Here is a 19,508-nt window from a genome sequence, read left to right on the forward strand (position 1 = left end):
TAGAAAGCATACCTACTTACACGCTACTTACCAATCTTGTCACTAAAGCCGAGGCCTGCCTCCATACGCACGGCTCCGTAAATAGCTGCCAAATCCACGTTTCTCTCAGGTGCAGAGTCCTGGGCGCTTTGGAGGTGCTTCTCCGCAACTTCAGTGATGCTCATTTTTGCGCCGGCCTTCTTGGCCAAATCCAACGCATGCTTAGCATCCTTCTGAGCCAAATCAGCACCGAAGAGAGGACCCTTGCCTTCGTCGGGAACGTAATTGCCAGAGATCATGCGCTGGGAGTAGCCGACAAAAGCTGAGCCGGGGAACATGGAGTTCAGGAACTTATCAAGCGTGTCGCTTCCCAAACCAGATTTCTCGGCGAGGACATGAGCTTCGGCAAGGGATTCGACAATGGCCAGGACGAAGGTGTTCCCGATGACCTTCATGAGACTTCCACGCGCCACGTCTTCGCCGAGGTCAAGGGTAGCACGGCCCATGACACCAGTGCAGTACGGCTTGACCTTCTCGATTGCCTGGGCATCACCGGCGAGAATGATCAAGAGCTGACCTGAGGCAGCGACGGGCGGGGCTCCGAATACGGGCGCAGAAACGAACTCAGCACCGGCGGCCGAAGCCTTCTCGTACAGCGTCGAAGTTGTCTCCGGATGAACGGTAGACATCTCGCAGAAGACCTTACCCTTGATGTCGCCTGCGAGGAAATTCTCAAAGATGTCGTTGATTGCGGCATCGTTGGAGACACAGGTGAAGATGATATCGCTCTTGGATCGGAGCTCATCGACTGAGGTGACAATTGCTGCGCCGGAGGTTTTGAGGTCATCGGCCTTCGAGGCAGTGCGGTTGAAGACGAGAAGGGGCTTCTCGGGAGTGGTCTTCTTAACGTGTTCATGGAGGTTCTTGGACATGCCGATGCCCTGAAGGAGGTGAACGTCAGCAATGATCCGTTAAGGACAGCGGTGATATGTGAATGTACCATGTTACCAAGTCCGATCCATCCCAATTGAGGTGCCATTTTGTAAGTGTTGGTGTTGTGCTTACCTACCAGGTCGGTATAACCGGCGGATCTGTACTTCCGATGGCGGGTGCAGGACCCCTCGACCGTTTGCAGTTGGGCAGAATTAGCCGACAAGGGAGTACTATTTGGTTCTCTTAAAGAAATATTTCACGATCCATTGCCCGAATTCAACTCACTTCCCCATCTCTTTTGAGGCCCGAGGGAGTTTGGGCACCTCCGTACGGGACATGACGCGCCGGGACTCGTGCACCAACCCCAGACCACCGGCTCGACAACACCCGCCATTGCAATTGACAAAGTCACATATCAACATGGCTCATCTGAACATCATCTCCCTTTTGACGCTGGTCGTCCTTGCTCTTGCAGCACTTGCTCAGGCTACCAAGGGTCCTCTGATCACCAACAAGGTCTACTTCGACATCGAGCATGGAGGCCGTCCTCTCGGCCGTGTCGAGATGGGTCTTTACGGAAAGACTGTCCCTAAGACTGTCGACAACTTCCGTGCGCTCTGTACCGGAGAGAAGGGTTATGGATACGAGGGCTCTAGCTTGTACGTGTTGCGAGGTCGCAGTTTGTAGGTGTCGGTTGGCTAATTTGAATATGTGCAGCCACCGCGTTATTGAACGTTTCATGATCCAGGGTGGTGATTTTACCAAGGGTGACGGTACCGGCGGAAAGTCCATCTACGGAGACAAGTTCCCTGATGAGAGTACGCCAGTGATCTTACTTCTGCTGCATAGCGCTAGCTAACATGGACATACAGACTTCAAGTTGAAGCACACCCGCCCCGGACTCCTCTCCATGGCCAATGCCGGACGCGACACCAACGGTTCCCAGTTCTTCATCACCACCGTCGTCACCTCCTGGTTGGATGGCAAGCACGTCGTTTTCGGAGAGATTCTCAACGGCTACGACATCATTCAGGCCATCGAGAAGGTTCAGAAGGCTCGTGGTGACAGGCCCGTTGAGGATGTTAAGATTGTCAAGTCCGGTGAACTTTCTTTGGACGAGCCCTTTCACAAGGAACTTTAAGCGAAGATCTTGACGAGTGCGTGCAGGTAAAACATCGCCGTCGATACAAGTGGAGGAAGATGATAAGATGTTGGATTGGACAAATAGTACACGAAATGCGAAAGTGTGATATTTTCATGTCCATCGTCCTGTCTCAGTCCCTGTGAGTGTAATATTGCTATGGTTCCCAAAAAGAATCCCGCTCTAAACCACCAAAGTAAGGAATACGCGCCGAACGCCGATAGCCTTACTCAAAACGCCTCTTCATCTCTGCCTCTATCTGCGGCCAAACGATCTTGCTGGTAGGTCCCCGTGCGGTAAACAAAACACCCTTCTTCTCGTAGTATTCCAACAACGGCTCGGTCATTTCCTTGAACACAGTCAATCGCTTCTTAAAAGTTTCCTGTAAGTCGGGTGTCAGTACGTAGCTTGCACGATTTGTATTCCATGCTTACCGGATTGTCATCTGGACGCTTGGTGAGGGGTTCACCAGTCACGTCGTCCTTTCCTGCGACAGCAGGTGGATTATAGCCGGTGTTGTAGACACGTCCAGAGGGCGCATGGATCCACCGACCTGTAAGTTCCCATCAGTGTCGGGTCAATGCGACTCTCCTTCAGGAAGCTCACCCGCAATTCTTTCCAAGATCACATCAAATGGCACCTCCAAATGCACCACCATATTCAACGCAGCATTGCTCCGCTCCAGCACCTGATCCAGCCTCTGCGCCTGAACTCCCGTCCTAGGAAACCCATCCAACACCCAACTCTGCTCCAACTCCTCGCTCGCCCTAACATCATACCCCTCCGGATACACTCCACCCCTAGCCCTCAACTCTCCGAGCACCAAATCGATCATGACTTCATCGGGCACAAACTCGCCCTTCGCGACGGCGGTCTGCGCAGTAAGTCCCAGCGAAGTCTTTGCAGCAATGTTTTGTCTGAGGAGATCACCGGAAGAGATCGTGAGGAGGGAGGGATAGCGATTGCTTAGAGCGGTTGAGTGGGTGCCTTTGCCTGCTCCTGGAGCGCCGATGAGGAGGCCTCGCCAGGGCTTGGAGAGAGTGTGTATTGCCTTGGCTGTTGATGCCGCTGCTGCTGCCGCTGTCGAGGCCATTGAATGGGTGGAGGGTATGGGGGAGGGTTGTGCGTTATGACGGCGGGGGAGTACTCAAGCGAACGAAGCGGAACATGGGGTGCATCTCGTTAACCGGCAGAGGATGGTAATTTCATTGATGTTTTATCTGGAACAAAAGTTGTAAAACGAATATGAACGCTTCCCTTCTCCAGTCGATGTAAAACAGTCACGGCCCGAAGCACATTTTTGTGGGTGGTCGGCGTGACCGCAGCTCCCGTTCGACTTCTGAACCTTGAGCTTGAGTAGACGATCGTCCTCCTCGCCGTGTTCAGCATGGTCCGTCTAAAGCAACGCTACATTCTCTTCAACATCATCTACCCTGACTCGCCCTCCCTCTCAAGCTCCGGCTCATCCTCATCCTCATCCTCATCTCTCACCTTCTCCCACCCAACAGACGCAAAACTCACACCCCAAGCCCTCGCCCACCTCATCCGCGAACAAATACAAGCAAATTTCGGGGACTGGGGCTCCGGAGTCGTCGCCGCGACTTTAAACGGTGCGTTCCGTTGTCTTTTTCCAAGTCTGGATATGAAGAACTAACAGAATGCACAGTGAAATATTTCTCCCATGCAACGAGTACGGGGATCTTGAGGGTAACGAGACAGCATTTTAGACTGGCGTGGGCTGCGTTGACGTTCTTGACGGAGATTTTGGGGAGGGGGTGTGTGATTAAGGTTGTTAGGGTGAGTGGGACGATCAAGAAGGCGGAGATGGAGGTGATTAAGAGGGGGCGGGCGGGGATTTTGGCTACCTCTGGTTCTATCATCGAGCCATAACGACGGAGAGTAGAAGGAGGAGGAAGATGTACGATATAGAGAATGCATTAAGGAGCGCTGGTCGCTCTGGGATACCCATATGAAGAGAATAAAATCTATATTTGACTGGAAGCGTCTCATTCTCCATTCCTCCTCCAATCGCCCTTCTGATGCCTCCAAGTAACGAAATGCGTCAACCCTAACAACACCGGCACCTCTACCAACGGCCCCACAACACTCGCCAACGCCTGCTTCGAATCAATCCCATAACTCGCAATAGCAACAGCGATAGCTAACTCGAAATTGTTGGAGGCACCGGTGAAGGCTTGGACGACGCAGATGCGGTAGGTGTAACCGAGGTAGCGGGCCAGGTAGAGGGTTCCGAAGAAGAGGAGGAGGAAGTAGAGGATTAGGGGGGCGCAGACGCGGAGGACGCCGGTGATTGATTGGACTACTTGGCGACCTTGGGAGGCGAAGAGGATCAAAACTGTTGACATTAGCATTGTTCGGGAGGGAAGAGGGAGGTAGACTGACTTGTAAAGAGTAGGCCGATGAGGGAGAGGGGGGAGATGAGCGGGATGAAGACGTCGTGGAAGAACTTCTTGCCGCCGAGCTTGAGGAAGGCGAAGCGGGTGATGACGGCGGCACCAAGGGGGATGCCCAAGAAGACAGCAACGGACTTGGCAACGACACTGTACGACACGGTACCCTGGTTACCAGCCTGGTATGAATCGGACTGTGGCGCAACGACATTGAGGTAGAAGAGTGCGAATGGCGAGAAAAGGACGATCTGGAGCAGGGAGTTGAACGCAACGAGAATGGCGCAGTACTCGCCGTCTCCATTCGCGAGGTCAGTCCAGATGAGAACCATGGCGATACACCTCGCCAACCCCACAAGAATGAGACCCTCACGGTATCCACGCTCGTCAGGCAACGTGGCCCACGCCAACGCAACCATGATAAGCGGCGCAACGATCCAGTTCAACACGAACGAGAAAGCGATCTGCTTCCACAAAGCCTTTGAGCGGAGAACGACGTGCATATGCTCGTATCGGACTTTGCAGAGGATGGGGTACATCATGACCAACAACCCAAGAGCGATTGGCAGTGAGACGTTGACGAACTGGACGGTTTCGAGGACGCGGTGGGTTGAGGGGACAAAGTAGCCAAGGATGATGCCGACTGCCATGGCGAGCAGGATCCACAGGGTGAGGAACCTGTCGAGCCATGACAAACGCTTGACGGGTGATCCCAGTGGGTTCGGACATGCCTGTGCATCACCAATCTCGCGATCAGGATGAAGGCTGTCATGGAAGTGCTGTGCTTCGGTGTCTGTATGCGCCGAGGAGTCCTTCCAGCACTCGCAGTCATCGCCGCAGTCCGGATCACCAGGGCGCACAGTGGTCTTTGTCATCTCCTTGTAGCACTCGCAATCAGCCAGACAGTCCACGTCTGTTGGGACCATCCTTGGTTCACCTAGATCCTTTCCGTAGTTCATGGTTGGTGTTTTGTGAATCTGGAGGAGAGCCGTCTTATTTAAGGTTTTTCATACAAACGCGCATCCTCGGTACTGTATCGATACTGAACCGCAACGTACTGCGCGGATTTCGCCATTGGCTGCCATCTGGTCTTCGACATGGCCGACCGTGGACCCGGAGTCGGGACAGAGAGGCACGTCGCTTACTTCCTGCGATGCCTTGATCTCCTGCCCTACATCTACACCTCCAATGATCTCAACCGAATCACATTAGCATACTTCTGCATCGTCGGCCTGGATCTGCTGCACGCATTGCAAGATGTGCCCTTGGAGAAAAAGGAAGCGTGGAAGGATTGGATATACCGGTGTCAAGCTGAGGGTGGTGGGTTCAGAGGTAGTCCACAGGTTGAAGGTCTCGGACGACGGTACGATCCTGGACATCTGCCGAGCACGTACTTTGCACTGGCTGCATTGGTTTCATTACGAGATGATCTCACAAGAGTTGATTGGGAGGGTACGCTTCATCTGATTCGAAGACTGCAAAGGAAGGATGGCAGTTTCGCTCCGTTTGTGATGGAGACGGTTGATGGGCAGGGAGAAGAGCTGGGAGGTGAGGTCGATATGCGGTTTACGTATTGTGCGTCAGCGGTGCGATATATCCTCCGTGGTAATGACTGCAAGGTTGAAGATGTCAAAGTCGACAGCGCTGTGGATTACGTCAAGTCGAGTATAAACTACGACGGTGGTATCGGACAAGGACCAGGTTGCGAGTCACATGCGGGCTTGACCTACTGCGGTGTGGCAGCCTTGAGCCTTCTGGGAAGAGTTGATGCACTGTCAAATCTACGACAAACGATACGCTTCCTGACCAGCCTCCAGAATCAGGTGAATGCGCCTCCAACCGAAGACGCCGATGCCGCTTCAGACGACGAAGACGAATACGACCCTGGAGGTGGCTTCTGTGGCCGCCACAACAAGATGACAGACACATGCTACTCCTTCTGGGTCAGTGGCTCTCTATCCCTCCTTCCCTCAACATCAAATCCACCCCCAATGGACCTCATCGACAAAGAAGCAAACAGAAAATATCTCCTACAACACACTCAACACAAGATCGGCGGGTTCGGAAAGAATGCGGGGGATCCGCCGGATGTGTTACACAGTTGTTTGGGGTTGGCGAGCTTAGCGGTTCAGGGAGAGGAGAGGTTACAGGGATTGGATGGGGCATTGTGTGTTGCGGAGGGGGCGAGGGAGTTTTTGGCCACCCTAAGGACGGGACATGCGACGGACAAGTAAACGAAAGAATATGCCTTTAGAAAAGAAGCATGAGGATTCATGTGAGGTTAATTCAAATTGACATTGCATTTAAGTGGTGATGACGTTCGTCGTCCCTGGCGACGCGCGGTCCTCGCAGGCCGTACGCCGAAGCTCGAGAGAGACGGTGAGGGAAGACAAACAAACCACCAGTCAGACGCCTACAGATCCTGAATCAGCATGGAAGTTTTGCTCGCATTGACCGGTTGGTTAACCACCTGCGTCGATGCTGTTCGAATGAATCGCTAACGGCAGCAAACAGGAAAGGACTTTGTCCTCACTGCATCCAACAAGGCATTCGTCCGCGGTATCTCCGTTCTGAAAACTACAGATGACAAGTCGCGCACTTTGAGTCCTCACAACTTGATGCTTTTCTCCGGTGAAGCTGGTGATACTGTACGTTTACCGTCTTTGACAACCGAGCGTTTTACTAAGAGCGGGGTACAGGTCAACTTTGCGGAGTTTATTCAGGCGAATATGCAACTTTATGGTATGCAGAACAACTGCGAGCTGGATCCTAAGGCGACGGCGAGCTTCGTGAGACGAGAGTTGGCGGATAGTCTGAGAAGTAGGGTACGTCGACATACCCTTCCATCCTCTATTACCCTGGGATGAATATTGCGAAATGGTATGGATGGGTTACTGACGTGGTTCGTATAGAAACCATACCAAGTCAACCTTCTTCTCGCCGGATTCGACACCCGCACGAGCGAACCCCACCTCTACTGGCTAGACTACCTTGCAGCTCAAGCGACAGTACCTTATGCGGCTCACGGTTACGGTGCTTACTACTGTCTGTCTATCTTCGACAGATACCACCGCTCGGATATCTCTCTGGAGGAGGCACTCGACATCATGGGAAAGGCGGTGGCTGAGGTGGAGAAGAGGATGCCTATGGATTTGAAAGGTTTCTTGTTGAAGGTTGTTGACAAAGATGGCGTCCGTGAGCTTGAGGCTTAAAGGAGGAGATAGACAAGTTTGGGGTTGAAGGATATGTCACGAGGGACTGAGCGGAAGCCAAGGGAAGGGATGACGGGAGGCATGAGAATGATGTGAGATACAAGGCTTCGAGAACAAGGCGGATATTGTCTTATAGTGTTCCAATATACCACTGCTTTGCATCGTATACTTGGTCTCGTTCATGTAAGGTGTGGCGAGTGCGTGGCGCAGTAAAAGTTCGAGGTTCCAGGGGCAAGACAGAAAAGTCGCAAGAAGCAGTAAAACGCATCTTCGGCAAATTCACGTAGCTGGAACCAACAGTCATGTCTGATCCATTCTTCGCCTCCACTCGCAAGCGCAAGAGGCCGGCAAAGGTCACCTCTCGTGTGCCTCGAGACAATGCACCGGCACCGGCTGGCCGTCGAGGCGGCCGTGGGCAGGAAGAGGAACAGGTTGACGATGATGCGGATATGGGCGCCGAGGATATTGATGATATGGATTTGGAGCACAGACGGGGAGACGATGACATGGAGGAGAGTGAGGATGATAAGGATGAGACGGCGGCGGAGAAGCGGTTAAGGTTGGCGCAGCGGTACTTGGAACAGGTTCAGGATGAGGTGGATGAGGGCGGTTTCAACGCAGAGGACGTGGATCGGGATTACCTGGCTGAGCGTCTTCAGGAGGATGTTGCGGAGAGCAAGGGACGGGTTTACAGACATGTCAGCTCCGCCTACGATTTCTCGACACCAACCCAAGTGGGACACGCACGGAACCCTATGTCGACGATCACCTCGGTTGCAATGAAGCTGCCTTATATGTACACCTCGGCCAAGGACGGATCGGTAGCGAAGTGGGATCTTTCGAGCCCGACGGAGCCGAAGAGGGTGAGGACTGTTCGCAAGGGTCGCAAAGGTGATGAGACGTTTGAGGGGCATACTCAGGATGTGTTGTCTGTGGCGGTCAGTGGAGATGGCAGATGGGTTGCGTCGGCTGGTTGCGACAAGTGCATCGTCGTCCGTTCAACGGATGACCTGTCCTTCGCCAAGATCTTCCGCCATCACCGCGACACTGTTTATTCTCTCGCCTTCCGCAGAGGTACGAACACCATGTACAGTGCCAGTGCCGACAGAACGGTGAAGCACTGGGATTTGTCTGGAATGACTTATGTCGAGACACTCTTCGGTCACCAGGACGGCATTGTGGACATTGCTGCGCTTGCTCAGGAGCGTTGTATCTCTGTGGGAGCTCGGGATAGGACTGCTCGTGTGTGGAAAATCGTAGAGGAGACTCAGCTTGTGCTCCGTGGTGATGGTCCGGGAGAGGGCAAGAAGCGAAAGCAGCGTGAGGGTCCGAACGGAGAGATTTTGGATTACTCGCATACTGAGGGTAGCATGGACACCGTTGCGCAAGTGGATGAGGAGCATTTCCTTACCGGATCCGACAACGGGTCTATTTCGCTGTGGACGCTGCAGAAGAAGAAGGCGCAGTTTACCTGGCCCACTGCACACGGCCTCGATGAGCAATTGAAGCCAGAGGAGCACTCCGCCGAGGTGGAGCCATCTGCGGAAGCTCCCGCACCGAGGCAGCCTAGATGGATTACGGCTCTTGCGTCTTTGCCGTACTCTGATGTCTTCGTGTCTGGATCATGGGATGGATTTGTCCGTGTATGGAGAATTACTCCTGGTATGAAGACAATCGAGCCCATCACCGCTCTGCCAGTCGGCCCTGGAGTAGTCAACTCGCTGGAGATTGATGAGACTGGTCCAAGAGGGTCTGAAACCATTACCATTGTTGCTGGTGTCGGTCAGGAGCATAGGTTGGGTCGTTGGAAGAAGGTCAAGAAGGCGAAGAACGGAGTTGTGGTGTTCACCATCAAGAAGGGAGGTGCCACCTCTGTTGACGATGAGAACTGAGTAGATGGATAGTATCTTCGTAGTTGTTTCGGCGCATTTTGGGCATTATCATCGCATTTTTAAGAATTATGGAGAATTGGATCGTCAACGCAAAAATCCTTCTCCTTATGCTTGTCTGTACAGTGATTGCACGTCATGCCTTCAGTGCAAGTACCGGTGAAACCCATACATGTACATACATATGCCTCGGTGGCAGCTTAAGCTTTGTACCATCGCCGTTGTTGCGTTGATCTGCGTCACGGTGACAACCCCAACCTTCATGCTTCGGAGGGCCCTTCGAACTTTCACACATATCCGCCCCTTCAGCACACAGTCCATGACGAAAACGCTTTTCTTCTGTGATTGGGATGAGACAATCACCAAGAGTAAGCCTACCAGCCCGCCGGTACCGACGGACCTGATCTGATCGTATGAACCAATAGGTGATACACTGGGGCTGATCGCCGATGCCGCATACACTCAACCAGACATCTCTCCGGAGATGCCACCGTGGTCATATTTTGGCGAGACATACCTTGCTGACCTCGATAAGCATGAGAAGGCGTACGGGCCACGGGACACGATCGAGAAGCAGTTCGACTACCTGAGTAAGATGGGGCCAATCGAGATTGCCTCAGTCACCCGAGTCGAGAACTCCGGCCTCTTTAAGGGTGTTCCTGTTGAGGCAGTCAGAGAGCAATCGAAGAACGCGAGGGCAAGAACGGGTTGGTGGGAGTTTGCGCAGAGGTTACAGCGAGACTCGGATGTCGGTGATGTAAAAGTCATCATTGTGTCTGTGAACTGGTCCAAGACGTTCATTGAGACGTTTCTTGCGAAGGGTAGGGTACACGATATGTTGTTCGAGGTGTACGCTAATGAAGTGATGATGGACGAGAATGGGAAGGGGACGGGTGCGTTGAGCAAGAAGTTGGATAAGGGCATTAGGACTGGGATGGATAAGCTGAGAGTGATGAAGGAGATTATGGAGAGGGAAGGAGGTAGGGAGGGCAAGAAGGTGATCTATGCTGGAGATAGTAACACGGATCTGCCATGCCTGCTTGAGGCGGACATTGGAGTTGTCCTTGGTCGAAGCGGAAGTTTGGCGAAGACCTGCCAGAATTTGGGCATTGAGATCCATGAGGGGTTAGACGGGTGCAATCTGGAGCGGGCAAAGGACAGGCATGTATTTTATAGGATAGACGACTGGACGACAGTACTCGATAAAGGTTTACTTGATTAGTAATGCAGTCTAAGCATTCTTCATCACTCTCTCTATCTCACACATGCAACCGAAGAATCCAGCTCCTCGTATTTTTAGTAATCATACAATCATACCCGCTTTATGCAAATCCCTCTATTTCTTCGGCCAAATCCTCGGCTTCGACTTCTGCGAGAACGTCACGGAGTAGATATAGAACATTCTTCGCGCCCCGGAAGATATTGTCATCTCGGCCTGCCCCAGGCAACCATTTGGCGTGAGCAAAATCAATCAATCTCAGCTCTATGACTTTCTTGATTTCTTCTTCCTCGTCCTCTTCTATTTCTTCCTCAGAATGTGTTCCTTCGCTGTCACTCGGAGGGTATAGTTCCTCATTGATGACCTTCTTTGCTTCTTCGGCAATGGCTTCGCTTAATGCACCTGCATCACCTTCGTAAATGAAAAGTAACGAACAGGAGAACATACGCAGCTCCTCTTCGTTGAGGGCAGCGATGATGAGTTCGACGTCCTCCACAAAACGGCTAAGGATAAGGGGTGTTTGCGTTGGCAGCAGTCTCGCAGAAAAGAATTGTCGGAGGGCAGCGGGAAGGGTCAATGCAGTCAGAGACTTGCCGTAGGATTTCGGAAAGACCTCAAAAGAACACTGTTCGGCGCGCCAGACCTATACGTCCAAATTAACTGGGGAGTTCCGCGAAAGTAGGGGTGTTTATAAACCCACGCGCATTCCGGTGATCCGCATTCCCATGACACCGCTTGTGGTATTTCGCGATACCTGCTCCATCCTTGCCTGTTTCTCTGGCGTTGCATCGTCCGCCCACAGCCGTGATCCCAACTTGATGTCCATGACACAAGGGCGCTTGAAGCCGTTGGTCAAGTTCTCCAGTACGACAGCTTGCTCTAGCTTCTTGTTCGGCCGGCCTCCGCCGCCTTTATCGTCCTCTATCGCCGGTATTGATGCCTCCTCGGGGATCATTTCTCTTGATACGTTTTCGGGTAGACCGAGCTGTAATGACCCCATGTATGCGGGCATCCATTCGCGTAATTCGGGGTGATTGACGGACTCGTCGTAGAATCGCACCTCGGTCTTCGTGCAGGGCTTGATCAGCAACAATCCGGTATCATCCTCGAGCAGACCTTCGTGCCCAGCGACCTGCGATTCGAAGGGCGATGCATGCGATAGGACCGAATAGGTATATTGCCGCTCCTGTAACTGCGGTCGTTGCTGCTGTTGTCTGTCCTCCATTGATCTCTCCTGCTCGTCGTCTGGAGTTGTGCGGGGTGTCTGAGCGTACCACCGGGGAACGTAAGCGTCGGGTTCTGCAGTGCGTCGTCGGTTTCTGTTCCGCTGAGTTAATTCGCACCCCCTGGGTTAAATATTAACTGGCTTTCCCCTCCGCAGCCCGTCCAACCGTCGGAACGCTACACCACGATCAACATCTACAATGTACAACCCTAATGCCCTTAGAGGCCCCTCTGGCCAATATGGGCAACAGCAAAGCTATGGTTATCAGCAACAACAGCAACAACCCCAGGGTTATCCCGGGCAGCAGCAGATGCAGCAACCGATGCAAGTTCAACATACAGGGTTAATGGCCCCGCAGCCGTCATCTGGCTTTCAGTCGCAGCTCGGACCTCAGCCTACAAGCTTCCAAGCTCAACTTGGGGCGCAGCCCACCGGGTTTCAGTCCCTCCAAAGTCAGTCTACCAGCTTTTCTCCACAAGGTACCGGCCTCGGTGGTGGTATGATGCAGCCCCAACCTACGGGTTTCTTTGCGGGTGGGAACATGTCGACCTTCCAGCAGCAGACTCCGAATGCACAACCCTTTGCACCTCAGCCTACCGGCTTTGTTCCTCAGCAGAAGCCGACTCCGGCACCGGCGTCCCAGCCCGCCGCTGCCAAGATTCCCAACTTGCGCTTGTCCTTTATCACTGCGGCCGATCAGGCCAAGTTTGAGCAGCTCTTCAAGTCCGCTGCGGGATCTGAAGCTGCACTTTCAGGGGATAAATGCAAGGAGATCTTGCTGAGGTCGAAGTTGCCGCCCACCACTCTTCAAAAGATCTGGGCTATCTCTGATACTACAAAGTCTGGACAGCTTATGTTCCCTGAGTTTGCAGTTGCGATGTATCTCTGCAACCTTGGGTTGACCAACAGACCTGTCCCAGATGCATTGCCTGAGCGCGTCCGCAACGAAGTTACCAGTATGATCGACCGCATTGTCGAGATGATTCCTGATTTGCAGATGGAGCAGCCTCCTCCGTTACCTAAGCGACCGAGTGCTTCGTTTGATAGGCACCCTAACGCTCCCGACTTCTTCTCTTCCAGCCCTTCAGTCAGCCCAGCGGCAACGGGCACGCCTCAAATCAACATTCAGCCCACCGGTGGCAGTACGCTGTCTCAATTGTCAAACCTGAACCCTCAGCCGACTGGTTTCCAGCTACAGTCATCGAGTTTGCTCTCACAACCCACTGGTTTTGCTCAGCCTATCGCGCAACCTCAGCTCGGTTCGCAGCCTATTGGGTTCCTTGGCTCTAACCTTGCTCCTCAACCCACCGGCTTCCAGTCTCAGACGACGGGCATGGCGCCCTTGCAGTCCCAGCCTACAGGTCGTCCTGGACAGTGGGGTTACATTAACGGCCCAGCTGGTGGCCTTGCTGGTATGGACATGCTCTCGTCACGACTTATGCCGCAGCAAGGTCTTGACGCCGGTTCTTTTACTACAGCAGGTTTGCAGGGTAACGCGACTATCCCCTGGTCCGTGACTAAGGACGAGAAGAAGATTTACGATAACATTTTCAATGCCTGGGATGGCATGAACCGTGGCTTTATTAGCGGTGAAACTGCTATCGAGGTGTTTGGACAGTCTGGACTGCCGAGGGAGGACCTCGAGCGTATCTGGACTTTGGCTGATGCTGGAGACAGAGGAAAGTTGAACAAGGATGAGTTTGCGGTCGCACTTCATCTGATTTACCGCAAGCTCAACGGTTACGACATCCCGGCACGTCTTCCTGCTGAACTCCTTCCGCCGTCCCACCGCAATATTACGGATTCTATTTCCCAGATGAAGGGTTACCTTCGTAATGACGCTTCTTCTCGTAGGGCCGTCGGTGGGTTGCAACCCCAGGCTACTGGTGTGAGCTACATGAAGAGCCGCTCGCTCCGCGGTAGTGACGATCAGCCTTTGAAGAAGGATGCTACTGTCTACAAGCACGACGACGATGACAGTGCCTACGTCTCTAGCGCTCGTCGCCGCACTGGTCGCGGTACTGACAGCCCTGCTTCTCGTGAAAGGAGTCCTAGTCCAACGCCCACTGAGTCAACTAGCAGACTTGATCGCTTGGACCAGTTGCGGAAGCGCATCAGGGAGAAGGAGATCTTGTTGGATGCCATTGATATCCGTGACGAGGACTCTCATGAGGCTGATTCAGTCCTTGACCGCAGGGACCGTGATGAGGCTGATGAGCTCTATCGCCGTCTCCGCAGGATTCAAGAGGATATTGAGCGTCACCCTAACTCTGCTACTCGTAATCTCGATTCTAGCGCTGAGAAGCGTGCTCTCGCCAGGCAGTTGCAGAACTTCTCTGACCGTTTGCCCGAACTTGCGAGCAAGATCCGCAGCGTGGAGAAGAAAATTGCTGACGCGAAGCTTGAGTTGTTCAAGTTGAAGGATGCGAAGGCTAACCCGAACTCAAGTCCACCCATCACCGGAACTGGGCCTAATGGTCAGGTCACGGAAGCTGATAGGCGTAAGGCAAAAGCAGCGGCCATGCTGAAGGCTCGTATGGCAGCCCTGACGGGCGGTCCGGCTCCTCCTACAGATGATGGCGGCGAGGCTGCTGCACAAAGGCTGAGTGCCGAGCAAGAAACCCTTGAGAGGCAGCGCGAAAGCAATGAGAGAATGATTCAGGGCATTGTCGAGAGTGCTGATCAGCTTAAATCTGACCTTGAACGTGCATTGTTGTCCAGCAACACCGATGGTACTCAAGGCGAGCACGAGCGTCGCAGATGGGAAGAAGGTCTCGGAGTCGAGGACGAAGTTCGTGACTTCATTCTCGACTTGCAGAGGCAGAGTAGGTCCGGTGTGTCCAGGTCAGCTGCGAGAGAGCCCTCGTCTGATGCTAGCAGATATGACGCTCCACAGAAGACCTACGGTAGCTCCGAGCCTGCCACTGTCCCAGCGGCGGCTCCTACATCGGCGAAGCCCGCTGCTCCCCAAGGTACTGAGGATCGCGCTGCATGGCTCAAGGCAGAGGCCGAGCGCCGTATGGCTGAACGCTTGGCCGCTCTCGGCATTCGTCCCGTCTCCACCGCGACTACCCGACCCGCAGCTGACCCTACCTCTGAGCGCATTGAGCGTGAGCGAAAGGAGGCTGAGGAGCGTGCTCGACGTGCAGAAGCCGAGGACAAGAAACGAGAGGAGGCCCGCCAGCAGCGCATCACTCACGAACGAGGGGGGCCAGTAGCTACCCCTGAGGTTCCTCGTGAGGTTGCTCAATCCGAGCCTCAGGCAGACAAGCACGCAGAAGAGGTTGCCTTGAAGGCCGCCCAGGACGATCAGGAGGCGCACAGGCATGCTTTGGAAGAGCAGGAACGCCGCGAAGAGGAAGAACTCATGCGCGAGAAGCAAGCTCAAGAGGAGCGTATGCAGAAGTTGAAAGAGCAAGTCGAGGCCGGAAAGATGAGGAAAGCAGAGGAAGCTAAGAGGCGTGAGGCTGCCAGGCAGGAGATTAACGAGCGTGAGCAGCGTTTGGCTGCTATGCGTGCTGAGGTGGAAGCCAGGAAGGCTGAAGAAGAGAGACTCCAAAGGGAGATGGAAGCTTTAGAGGTCGAGTCATCATCGGACGATGGTGGTTATGAGCATACTCCTGCAGAGCTTTCTTCGCCTTCTACCTCGGCTCCTCCACCGCCTGCGGCTCCTCCCGCTCCTCCCGCTCCTCAAGATGTTCCTCCTCCCGCACCCGCGGCACCGGCTGTAGCCCAGGCTCCAGTCTCTACGAACCCGTTCCATCGTGCAGGTGCTGCGAGTCAAAGCACTGCCTCTGTCGTGTCGCCCACCAATGACAGTGGTTCCACCAACCCATTCTTCCGCCTTGCTGGACAGGCAAATACCTCGTCTTTGACTTCCCAGAGTACCGCGAGCAACCTTACCGTACCTGAGATGAAGCGTGGCCACTCGCGTGACAGCTCTGATGACTGGGATGTCGTTCAAAACGACGAGGGTGACTCGAGTTCTGATGACGATGATGTCCCTGCTGGGCGCAATCCGGCGCATTTGGCTTCCCTCCTATTTGGTTCCATGGGCATTCCTCAGCGAGCCGTTGCTTCGCCTGCTCCATCTTCCAAGTCGCCGCTGCCACAGGCGGAGGAGCCGCATGGTATCATTGCTACTATCTCCGAGGGCATTCACAGCGTGACCGATTCAATCTCTGGTGCTCTGGGCATGACGGGCTCACCTCCTCCTCCGCCGCCGCCACCTCCACCTATGGGTGGACCGCCGGGTCCACCTCCTCCTCCGCCTGGTAGCGCACCACCTCCTCCTGCTCCCATTGGAGATCGCAATGCTTTGCTTGGTCAGATTCAGACTGGTAGAGCTTTGCGGAAGGTTCAGACTAAGGACGCGAGCGGAGCTGCCGTAGCAGGCCGTGTTCTCAACTAGGTGTCTTTAGGCAGATGATGTAGGGTAAAGGTTTTCATTTCAAAAACTCGTTGTTCTGCTAGTTCACTAATTCAAATGTATTCCCTTGGCAGCACTTGCATAACGGGACGCGCGGAACACCTTGACAATCACGATCGGCTGGCTTCCCTTGTGATCCTTCAGATGGGGTATTTTAACATCATGTCTTCGTTCACTCCTCCATCGCGTCCGCTACCGCACCCCTGAGCGCCCAAGATTCCTGAAACCTTGACTTGAGATCGTTGAGATGAACGATCAACGACTGACACGCGCTCATAATGGCGTCTTTTGGCTCGTGGCCTTCGGCTGTTTGCACGCGAAGAAAGAAGCTGTTATACAATTGCGGGTGGTTAACCTTGTATCCAGCAAAGATTACGTGCTCGTTCTGGAGTAGTTGTCTGCAATCCATATTAGTGATACATGTCAGGTATAGTAACATATGCAGCTTACGCTCTAAGCATGTTCCCCAGTGTATGATCTTCCTTGTCAAAAGTTACGGTGACTGTATTTGGTAGCTTCGAGTCTGGCTCGATCTTGAGTCTGCAAGGAGCCCATGTAAGCTTTCACCTAGGTAACTGAGGCGTTGTACGCACTTGATCTCACCCGGCTCTGTGTAGAAAGTCTCGAAGCGGTCTGGCTGGTTCATCTTGATTGCTGATGGTTGTGGTGGTGAACTGCCCAGGTGCTGCTGTATACGGCATGTGCCGGCGGTGCTTCGTGGCACAGTGTGGCGCATGCCATACGTACGCTGTCAGGCTCGGCGGCGAAACGGAAGAGAAGTCAGAAAGGTCCTCGACATTTGTTACACCATCACCGGCCTGTTCCAGCACCGCGATTCTCAAAGTTCTTCAGACATGCGCTCCTCACTCGTTGCCCTTGCCAAAGCTCGCAGTATCCGCCCTCCGCCGCCCGCTCTTCTTACAGCAATCCCTCTGTACCGCAAGATTCTGCGGGCGCATCGTCGCCTTCCAGTTGAGCAAAGATTACTTGGAGATTCTTATGTGAAACAGGAGTTCAGGTTGCACAAGTGAGTGGTTACGCGTGGCTTCCTCGGAAGTTGCTGACCAAAGCAAAGAGACGTAGATAATCCTGCCTACGTTATCGGTTTCTTGTCGTCCTGGCAGGTGCGTTAGCTCTTAACCCTTCTTCCCATGACCCTTCTAACTCTTACCACCAGGCTTACTGCCAGGACATTGAAGGCGACAGATGGCTGACTGCAAAGATTGATCAGCACAAAGTAGCCAAGCTCTCGAATGAACAATACGGACAGGTACGTCTACAATCTGCTCTGTTCGTTGTTTGTTGATTGCTCATGATGATTTCTTCAGCTTTATGAACTTATGAAGGCAAGCACGGGGCAAGAGGATGGTAGCCTGGAGGACATTGGTGCAGAGGAGATCGACATCAAGAAGAACTAAATTTGTGATGCGACGTTACAACTTGTACGATATATTGAACGAGCGTGGATCGTGTGACTGTTAAATCGGCAATCGTCATATCATTTCATTATATTGCTATCAGGATATTGGGTAGAGACGTCGTTTGAGTGAGCTGATCACTTAGATAGACATTCAATGACAACCAGAAACTCGTGACATTCTGCTACACAATACAAGGATACATATGTTATTGGCCAGTTCAGAGAGGAGCTGGATGGCCTGGGGCTCGTGATCGCGTACGATCTAGGCCAACATCTGTATGCACGTGCTACTCGGCAAATGCGCTTTAGGTGTAATCGTCGTTACCCGCTAGCGCCGATGTGCGTATGAGGATTGCCTATTGCGGCAGACGAAAGGACTACGCGCGACTGTCACCAAAAAACGTCACCGACTGTCCGAATGCCTCTTTGGGCAGCTGCAGCTTGGCTCAAAGGATGCCGTCCGTCTTTTTGACCTGCAATTTTCCAAGCCTCTACACTTCCTCCTCCTCTAACCAACTTACCCACAAACCACAACTCTGAACATTCTCTGAAAATATACTCTTTCACCAAAGTCTATCATCACTACTACAAACAACTTATCCTCGAAAACTATTTCCCAGTCATGTCTTTCATTCGTGCTCAAGCCAAAGCTCAGAAGGAGAAGCTTAGGATGAGTACCTTTGCTGCTCGCGAGCACGCGTTCGAGGAGATCCAAAAAAGGCAGACGAACGAAAGGTTCAATGAGATGAAATGGTCCCTCGGTAACTTCGCGAAAATCTATCAGACCGCCAAAGGCGACCTCGACAACGCCGCTAAGTTCGCCCTGAGTAAACGACGACGCATGTTCCTCGCCAAGGTTCTCGAGAAGAAGACAAGACTCTGCGGAATCACAGAGGTCCTTGATGAGGACAGTGAGCTGGAACTCAGTCGTTCATCTACGGACTCTGGTATTTCTTTTTGCTCCCGTCGCAAATCGAACCTGAGGTCTCCTGTTAAACGCTCCCACGCGTCCTCCGCCGATCTTCAGCAGGTGTTCTCTACGAAGTACTACCAGCCGTACCAAGGTACCTTTTACAAGAAGGTCGATCTCGACAGCCTCCCTAGAACTGTCTACGTTCGCGACGAGATCGAGCTGAACTGTGGTCCTCGCAAGTCCCTTGAAGCCGCCCCCAAATACATCCGTCCGGGAAGCATCGAAATCTCCGATTGTCGCCGGAACTCCTGGATTGCTCCTGCATCAAGGAAAATCAAGAAAGAGCGCAAGGCGGAGTTTAAGGCTGCCAAGGAGGCGCGTATCAAGTACGAGTGGGCGGAGTTTTGGAAGAAGCCGTGTGACATGACGAAGCTGAAGTTACAAATGCAGAGGCCCTCAGAGTTTGCTGAGACGAAGTTTCAGCGTGTTTGCCGCATCTTGAGACGCAAGCCGTCACCTTGGCTCTAAATTACGAGATGAGGGGGGGTCTGCGCGGAGGAGGTGAGAGAATGAGCTGAGAATTATTGAGACAACCTAACGAGATGACTCAAAGGAGAACGGGAGCAGAGAATCACACGAGGAAGTGAAGCAGGAGCTCAACTGCAACTTGCGTTATCAGACCTGAAGGATTACTATTACTTTTTCAAATAGGACGTGTTCTCCGCGGTATACAGACCTCA

At 53.2% G+C, this 19,508-nt stretch overlaps 14 protein-coding genes across 14 annotated transcripts; 9 read left to right on the forward strand and 5 right to left on the reverse strand.

Annotated features, from left to right (window-relative positions):
- Nucleotides 1-23: 23 nt before the first annotated feature.
- SAICODRAFT_5179 (uncharacterized protein) lies at nt 24-1,018 on the reverse strand (the record flags this gene model as incomplete). The annotated part of the gene is made up of 2 exons (XM_019169096.1): nt 24-920; nt 980-1,018. 2 exons carry the CDS (start codon nt 1,016-1,018, stop codon nt 24-26), a joined length of 936 nt encoding a protein of 311 aa, XP_019026341.1.
- A 230-nt stretch (nt 1,019-1,248) lies between these two features.
- SAICODRAFT_88288 (peptidyl-prolyl cis-trans isomerase 6) lies at nt 1,249-2,053 on the forward strand (the record flags this gene model as incomplete). Its single annotated transcript, XM_019171542.1, has 3 exons — nt 1,249-1,571; nt 1,630-1,730; nt 1,785-2,053. 3 exons carry the CDS (start codon nt 1,249-1,251, stop codon nt 2,051-2,053), a joined length of 693 nt encoding a protein of 230 aa, XP_019026342.1.
- A 226-nt stretch (nt 2,054-2,279) lies between these two features.
- Nucleotides 2,280-3,146, reverse strand: SAICODRAFT_52620 (adenylate kinase; the record flags this gene model as incomplete). The annotated part of the gene is made up of 3 exons (XM_019169154.1): nt 2,280-2,435; nt 2,488-2,606; nt 2,660-3,146. The coding sequence occupies 3 exons, from the start codon at nt 3,144-3,146 to the stop codon at nt 2,280-2,282; spliced, it is 762 nt and encodes a 253-aa protein (XP_019026343.1).
- A 230-nt stretch (nt 3,147-3,376) lies between these two features.
- Nucleotides 3,377-4,248, forward strand: SAICODRAFT_76022 (ribonucleases P/MRP protein subunit POP5). Its single transcript, XM_019171003.1, has 2 exons — nt 3,377-3,663; nt 3,720-4,248. Exons 1-2 carry the CDS (start codon nt 3,441-3,443, stop codon nt 3,941-3,943), a joined length of 447 nt encoding a protein of 148 aa, XP_019026344.1. The 5' UTR covers nt 3,377-3,440; the 3' UTR covers nt 3,944-4,248.
- Nucleotides 4,060-5,336, reverse strand: SAICODRAFT_52892 (arsenical-resistance protein ACR3; the record flags this gene model as incomplete). The annotated part of the gene is made up of 2 exons (XM_019169177.1): nt 4,060-4,409; nt 4,457-5,336. 2 exons carry the CDS (start codon nt 5,334-5,336, stop codon nt 4,060-4,062), a joined length of 1,230 nt encoding a protein of 409 aa, XP_019026345.1.
- A 209-nt stretch (nt 5,337-5,545) lies between these two features.
- Nucleotides 5,546-6,774, forward strand: SAICODRAFT_76028 (terpenoid cyclases/Protein prenyltransferase). The gene has a single exon (XM_019171004.1). The coding sequence runs from the start codon at nt 5,559-5,561 to the stop codon at nt 6,693-6,695; it is 1,137 nt and encodes a 378-aa protein (XP_019026346.1). The 5' UTR covers nt 5,546-5,558; the 3' UTR covers nt 6,696-6,774.
- Nucleotides 6,775-6,851: 77 nt separating this feature from the next.
- On the forward strand, nt 6,852-7,673 carry SAICODRAFT_88304 (proteasome component C11; the record flags this gene model as incomplete). The annotated part of the gene is made up of 4 exons (XM_019171543.1): nt 6,852-6,918; nt 6,976-7,109; nt 7,161-7,286; nt 7,374-7,673. Exons 1-4 carry the CDS (start codon nt 6,894-6,896, stop codon nt 7,671-7,673), a joined length of 585 nt encoding a protein of 194 aa, XP_019026347.1. The 5' UTR covers nt 6,852-6,893.
- Nucleotides 7,674-7,976: 303 nt separating this feature from the next.
- SAICODRAFT_76032 (WD40 repeat-like protein) lies at nt 7,977-9,656 on the forward strand. Its single transcript, XM_019171005.1, has one exon. It carries the CDS (start codon nt 8,123-8,125, stop codon nt 9,563-9,565), a length of 1,443 nt encoding a protein of 480 aa, XP_019026348.1. The 5' UTR covers nt 7,977-8,122; the 3' UTR covers nt 9,566-9,656.
- Nucleotides 9,657-9,713: 57 nt separating this feature from the next.
- Nucleotides 9,714-10,784, forward strand: SAICODRAFT_63903 (uncharacterized protein; the record flags this gene model as incomplete). The annotated part of the gene is made up of 2 exons (XM_019170027.1): nt 9,714-9,930; nt 9,988-10,784. The coding sequence occupies exons 1-2, from the start codon at nt 9,735-9,737 to the stop codon at nt 10,782-10,784; spliced, it is 993 nt and encodes a 330-aa protein (XP_019026349.1). The 5' UTR covers nt 9,714-9,734.
- Nucleotides 10,785-10,944: 160 nt separating this feature from the next.
- Nucleotides 10,945-11,928, reverse strand: SAICODRAFT_50403 (SAICAR synthase-like protein; the record flags this gene model as incomplete). The annotated part of the gene is made up of 2 exons (XM_019168998.1): nt 10,945-11,424; nt 11,482-11,928. Coding segments are annotated over 2 exons (927 nt in total), but the record flags the coding sequence as incomplete, so codon positions are not given.
- Nucleotides 11,929-12,238: 310 nt separating this feature from the next.
- On the forward strand, nt 12,239-16,524 carry SAICODRAFT_76040 (uncharacterized protein). Its single transcript, XM_019171006.1, has 3 exons — nt 12,239-12,334; nt 12,515-13,020; nt 13,087-16,524. Exons 1-3 carry the CDS (start codon nt 12,317-12,319, stop codon nt 16,415-16,417), a joined length of 3,855 nt encoding a protein of 1,284 aa, XP_019026351.1. The 5' UTR covers nt 12,239-12,316; the 3' UTR covers nt 16,418-16,524.
- An 83-nt stretch (nt 16,525-16,607) lies between these two features.
- On the reverse strand, nt 16,608-17,081 carry SAICODRAFT_5190 (putative DNA-directed RNA polymerase II subunit; the record flags this gene model as incomplete). Its single annotated transcript, XM_019169104.1, has 3 exons — nt 16,608-16,833; nt 16,886-16,975; nt 17,029-17,081. 3 exons carry the CDS (start codon nt 17,079-17,081, stop codon nt 16,608-16,610), a joined length of 369 nt encoding a protein of 122 aa, XP_019026352.1.
- A 137-nt stretch (nt 17,082-17,218) lies between these two features.
- Nucleotides 17,219-17,978, forward strand: SAICODRAFT_88320 (ACN9 family protein). The gene is made up of 4 exons (XM_019171544.1): nt 17,219-17,462; nt 17,511-17,559; nt 17,613-17,705; nt 17,764-17,978. Exons 1-4 carry the CDS (start codon nt 17,290-17,292, stop codon nt 17,851-17,853), a joined length of 405 nt encoding a protein of 134 aa, XP_019026353.1. The 5' UTR covers nt 17,219-17,289; the 3' UTR covers nt 17,854-17,978.
- A 100-nt stretch (nt 17,979-18,078) lies between these two features.
- SAICODRAFT_182096 (uncharacterized protein) lies at nt 18,079-19,502 on the forward strand. Its single transcript, XM_019165920.1, has 2 exons — nt 18,079-19,329; nt 19,382-19,502. The coding sequence occupies exon 1, from the start codon at nt 18,478-18,480 to the stop codon at nt 19,294-19,296; it is 819 nt and encodes a 272-aa protein (XP_019026354.1). The 5' UTR covers nt 18,079-18,477; the 3' UTR covers nt 19,297-19,329; nt 19,382-19,502.
- The last annotated feature ends 6 nt before the right edge of the window (nt 19,503-19,508 follow it).

The sequence above is a fragment of the Saitoella complicata genome (genome assembly GCF_001661265.1).
Source record: "Saitoella complicata NRRL Y-17804 unplaced genomic scaffold SAICOscaffold_3, whole genome shotgun sequence".
Lineage (NCBI taxonomy): Eukaryota > Fungi > Ascomycota > Saitoellomycetes > Saitoellales > Saitoellaceae > Saitoella > Saitoella complicata.

Excerpts from the sequence above, each read along its gene's own strand:
- SAICODRAFT_76022 (XM_019171003.1), top strand. The coding sequence starts at position 3,441 with ATGGTCCGTCTAAAGCAACGCTACATTCTCTTCAACATCATCTACCCT. Across the intron at positions 3,664-3,719 it reads CGTCGCCGCGACTTTAAACG|TGAAATATTTCTCCCATGCA; the intron begins GTGCGTTCCGTT and ends CAGAATGCACAG.
- SAICODRAFT_76028 (XM_019171004.1), top strand. The coding sequence starts at position 5,559 with ATGGCCGACCGTGGACCCGGAGTCGGGACAGAGAGGCACGTCGCTTAC.
- SAICODRAFT_76032 (XM_019171005.1), top strand. The coding sequence starts at position 8,123 with ATGGGCGCCGAGGATATTGATGATATGGATTTGGAGCACAGACGGGGA.
- SAICODRAFT_76040 (XM_019171006.1), top strand. Across the intron at positions 13,021-13,086 it reads CAGATGGAGCAGCCTCCTCC|CCCTTCAGTCAGCCCAGCGG; the intron begins GTTACCTAAGCG and ends CTTCTCTTCCAG.
- SAICODRAFT_88320 (XM_019171544.1), top strand. The coding sequence starts at position 17,290 with ATGCGCTCCTCACTCGTTGCCCTTGCCAAAGCTCGCAGTATCCGCCCT. Across the intron at positions 17,560-17,612 it reads GTTTCTTGTCGTCCTGGCAG|GCTTACTGCCAGGACATTGA; the intron begins GTGCGTTAGCTC and ends TCTTACCACCAG. Across the intron at positions 17,706-17,763 it reads CGAATGAACAATACGGACAG|CTTTATGAACTTATGAAGGC; the intron begins GTACGTCTACAA and ends TGATTTCTTCAG.
- SAICODRAFT_182096 (XM_019165920.1), top strand. The coding sequence starts at position 18,478 with ATGTCTTTCATTCGTGCTCAAGCCAAAGCTCAGAAGGAGAAGCTTAGG.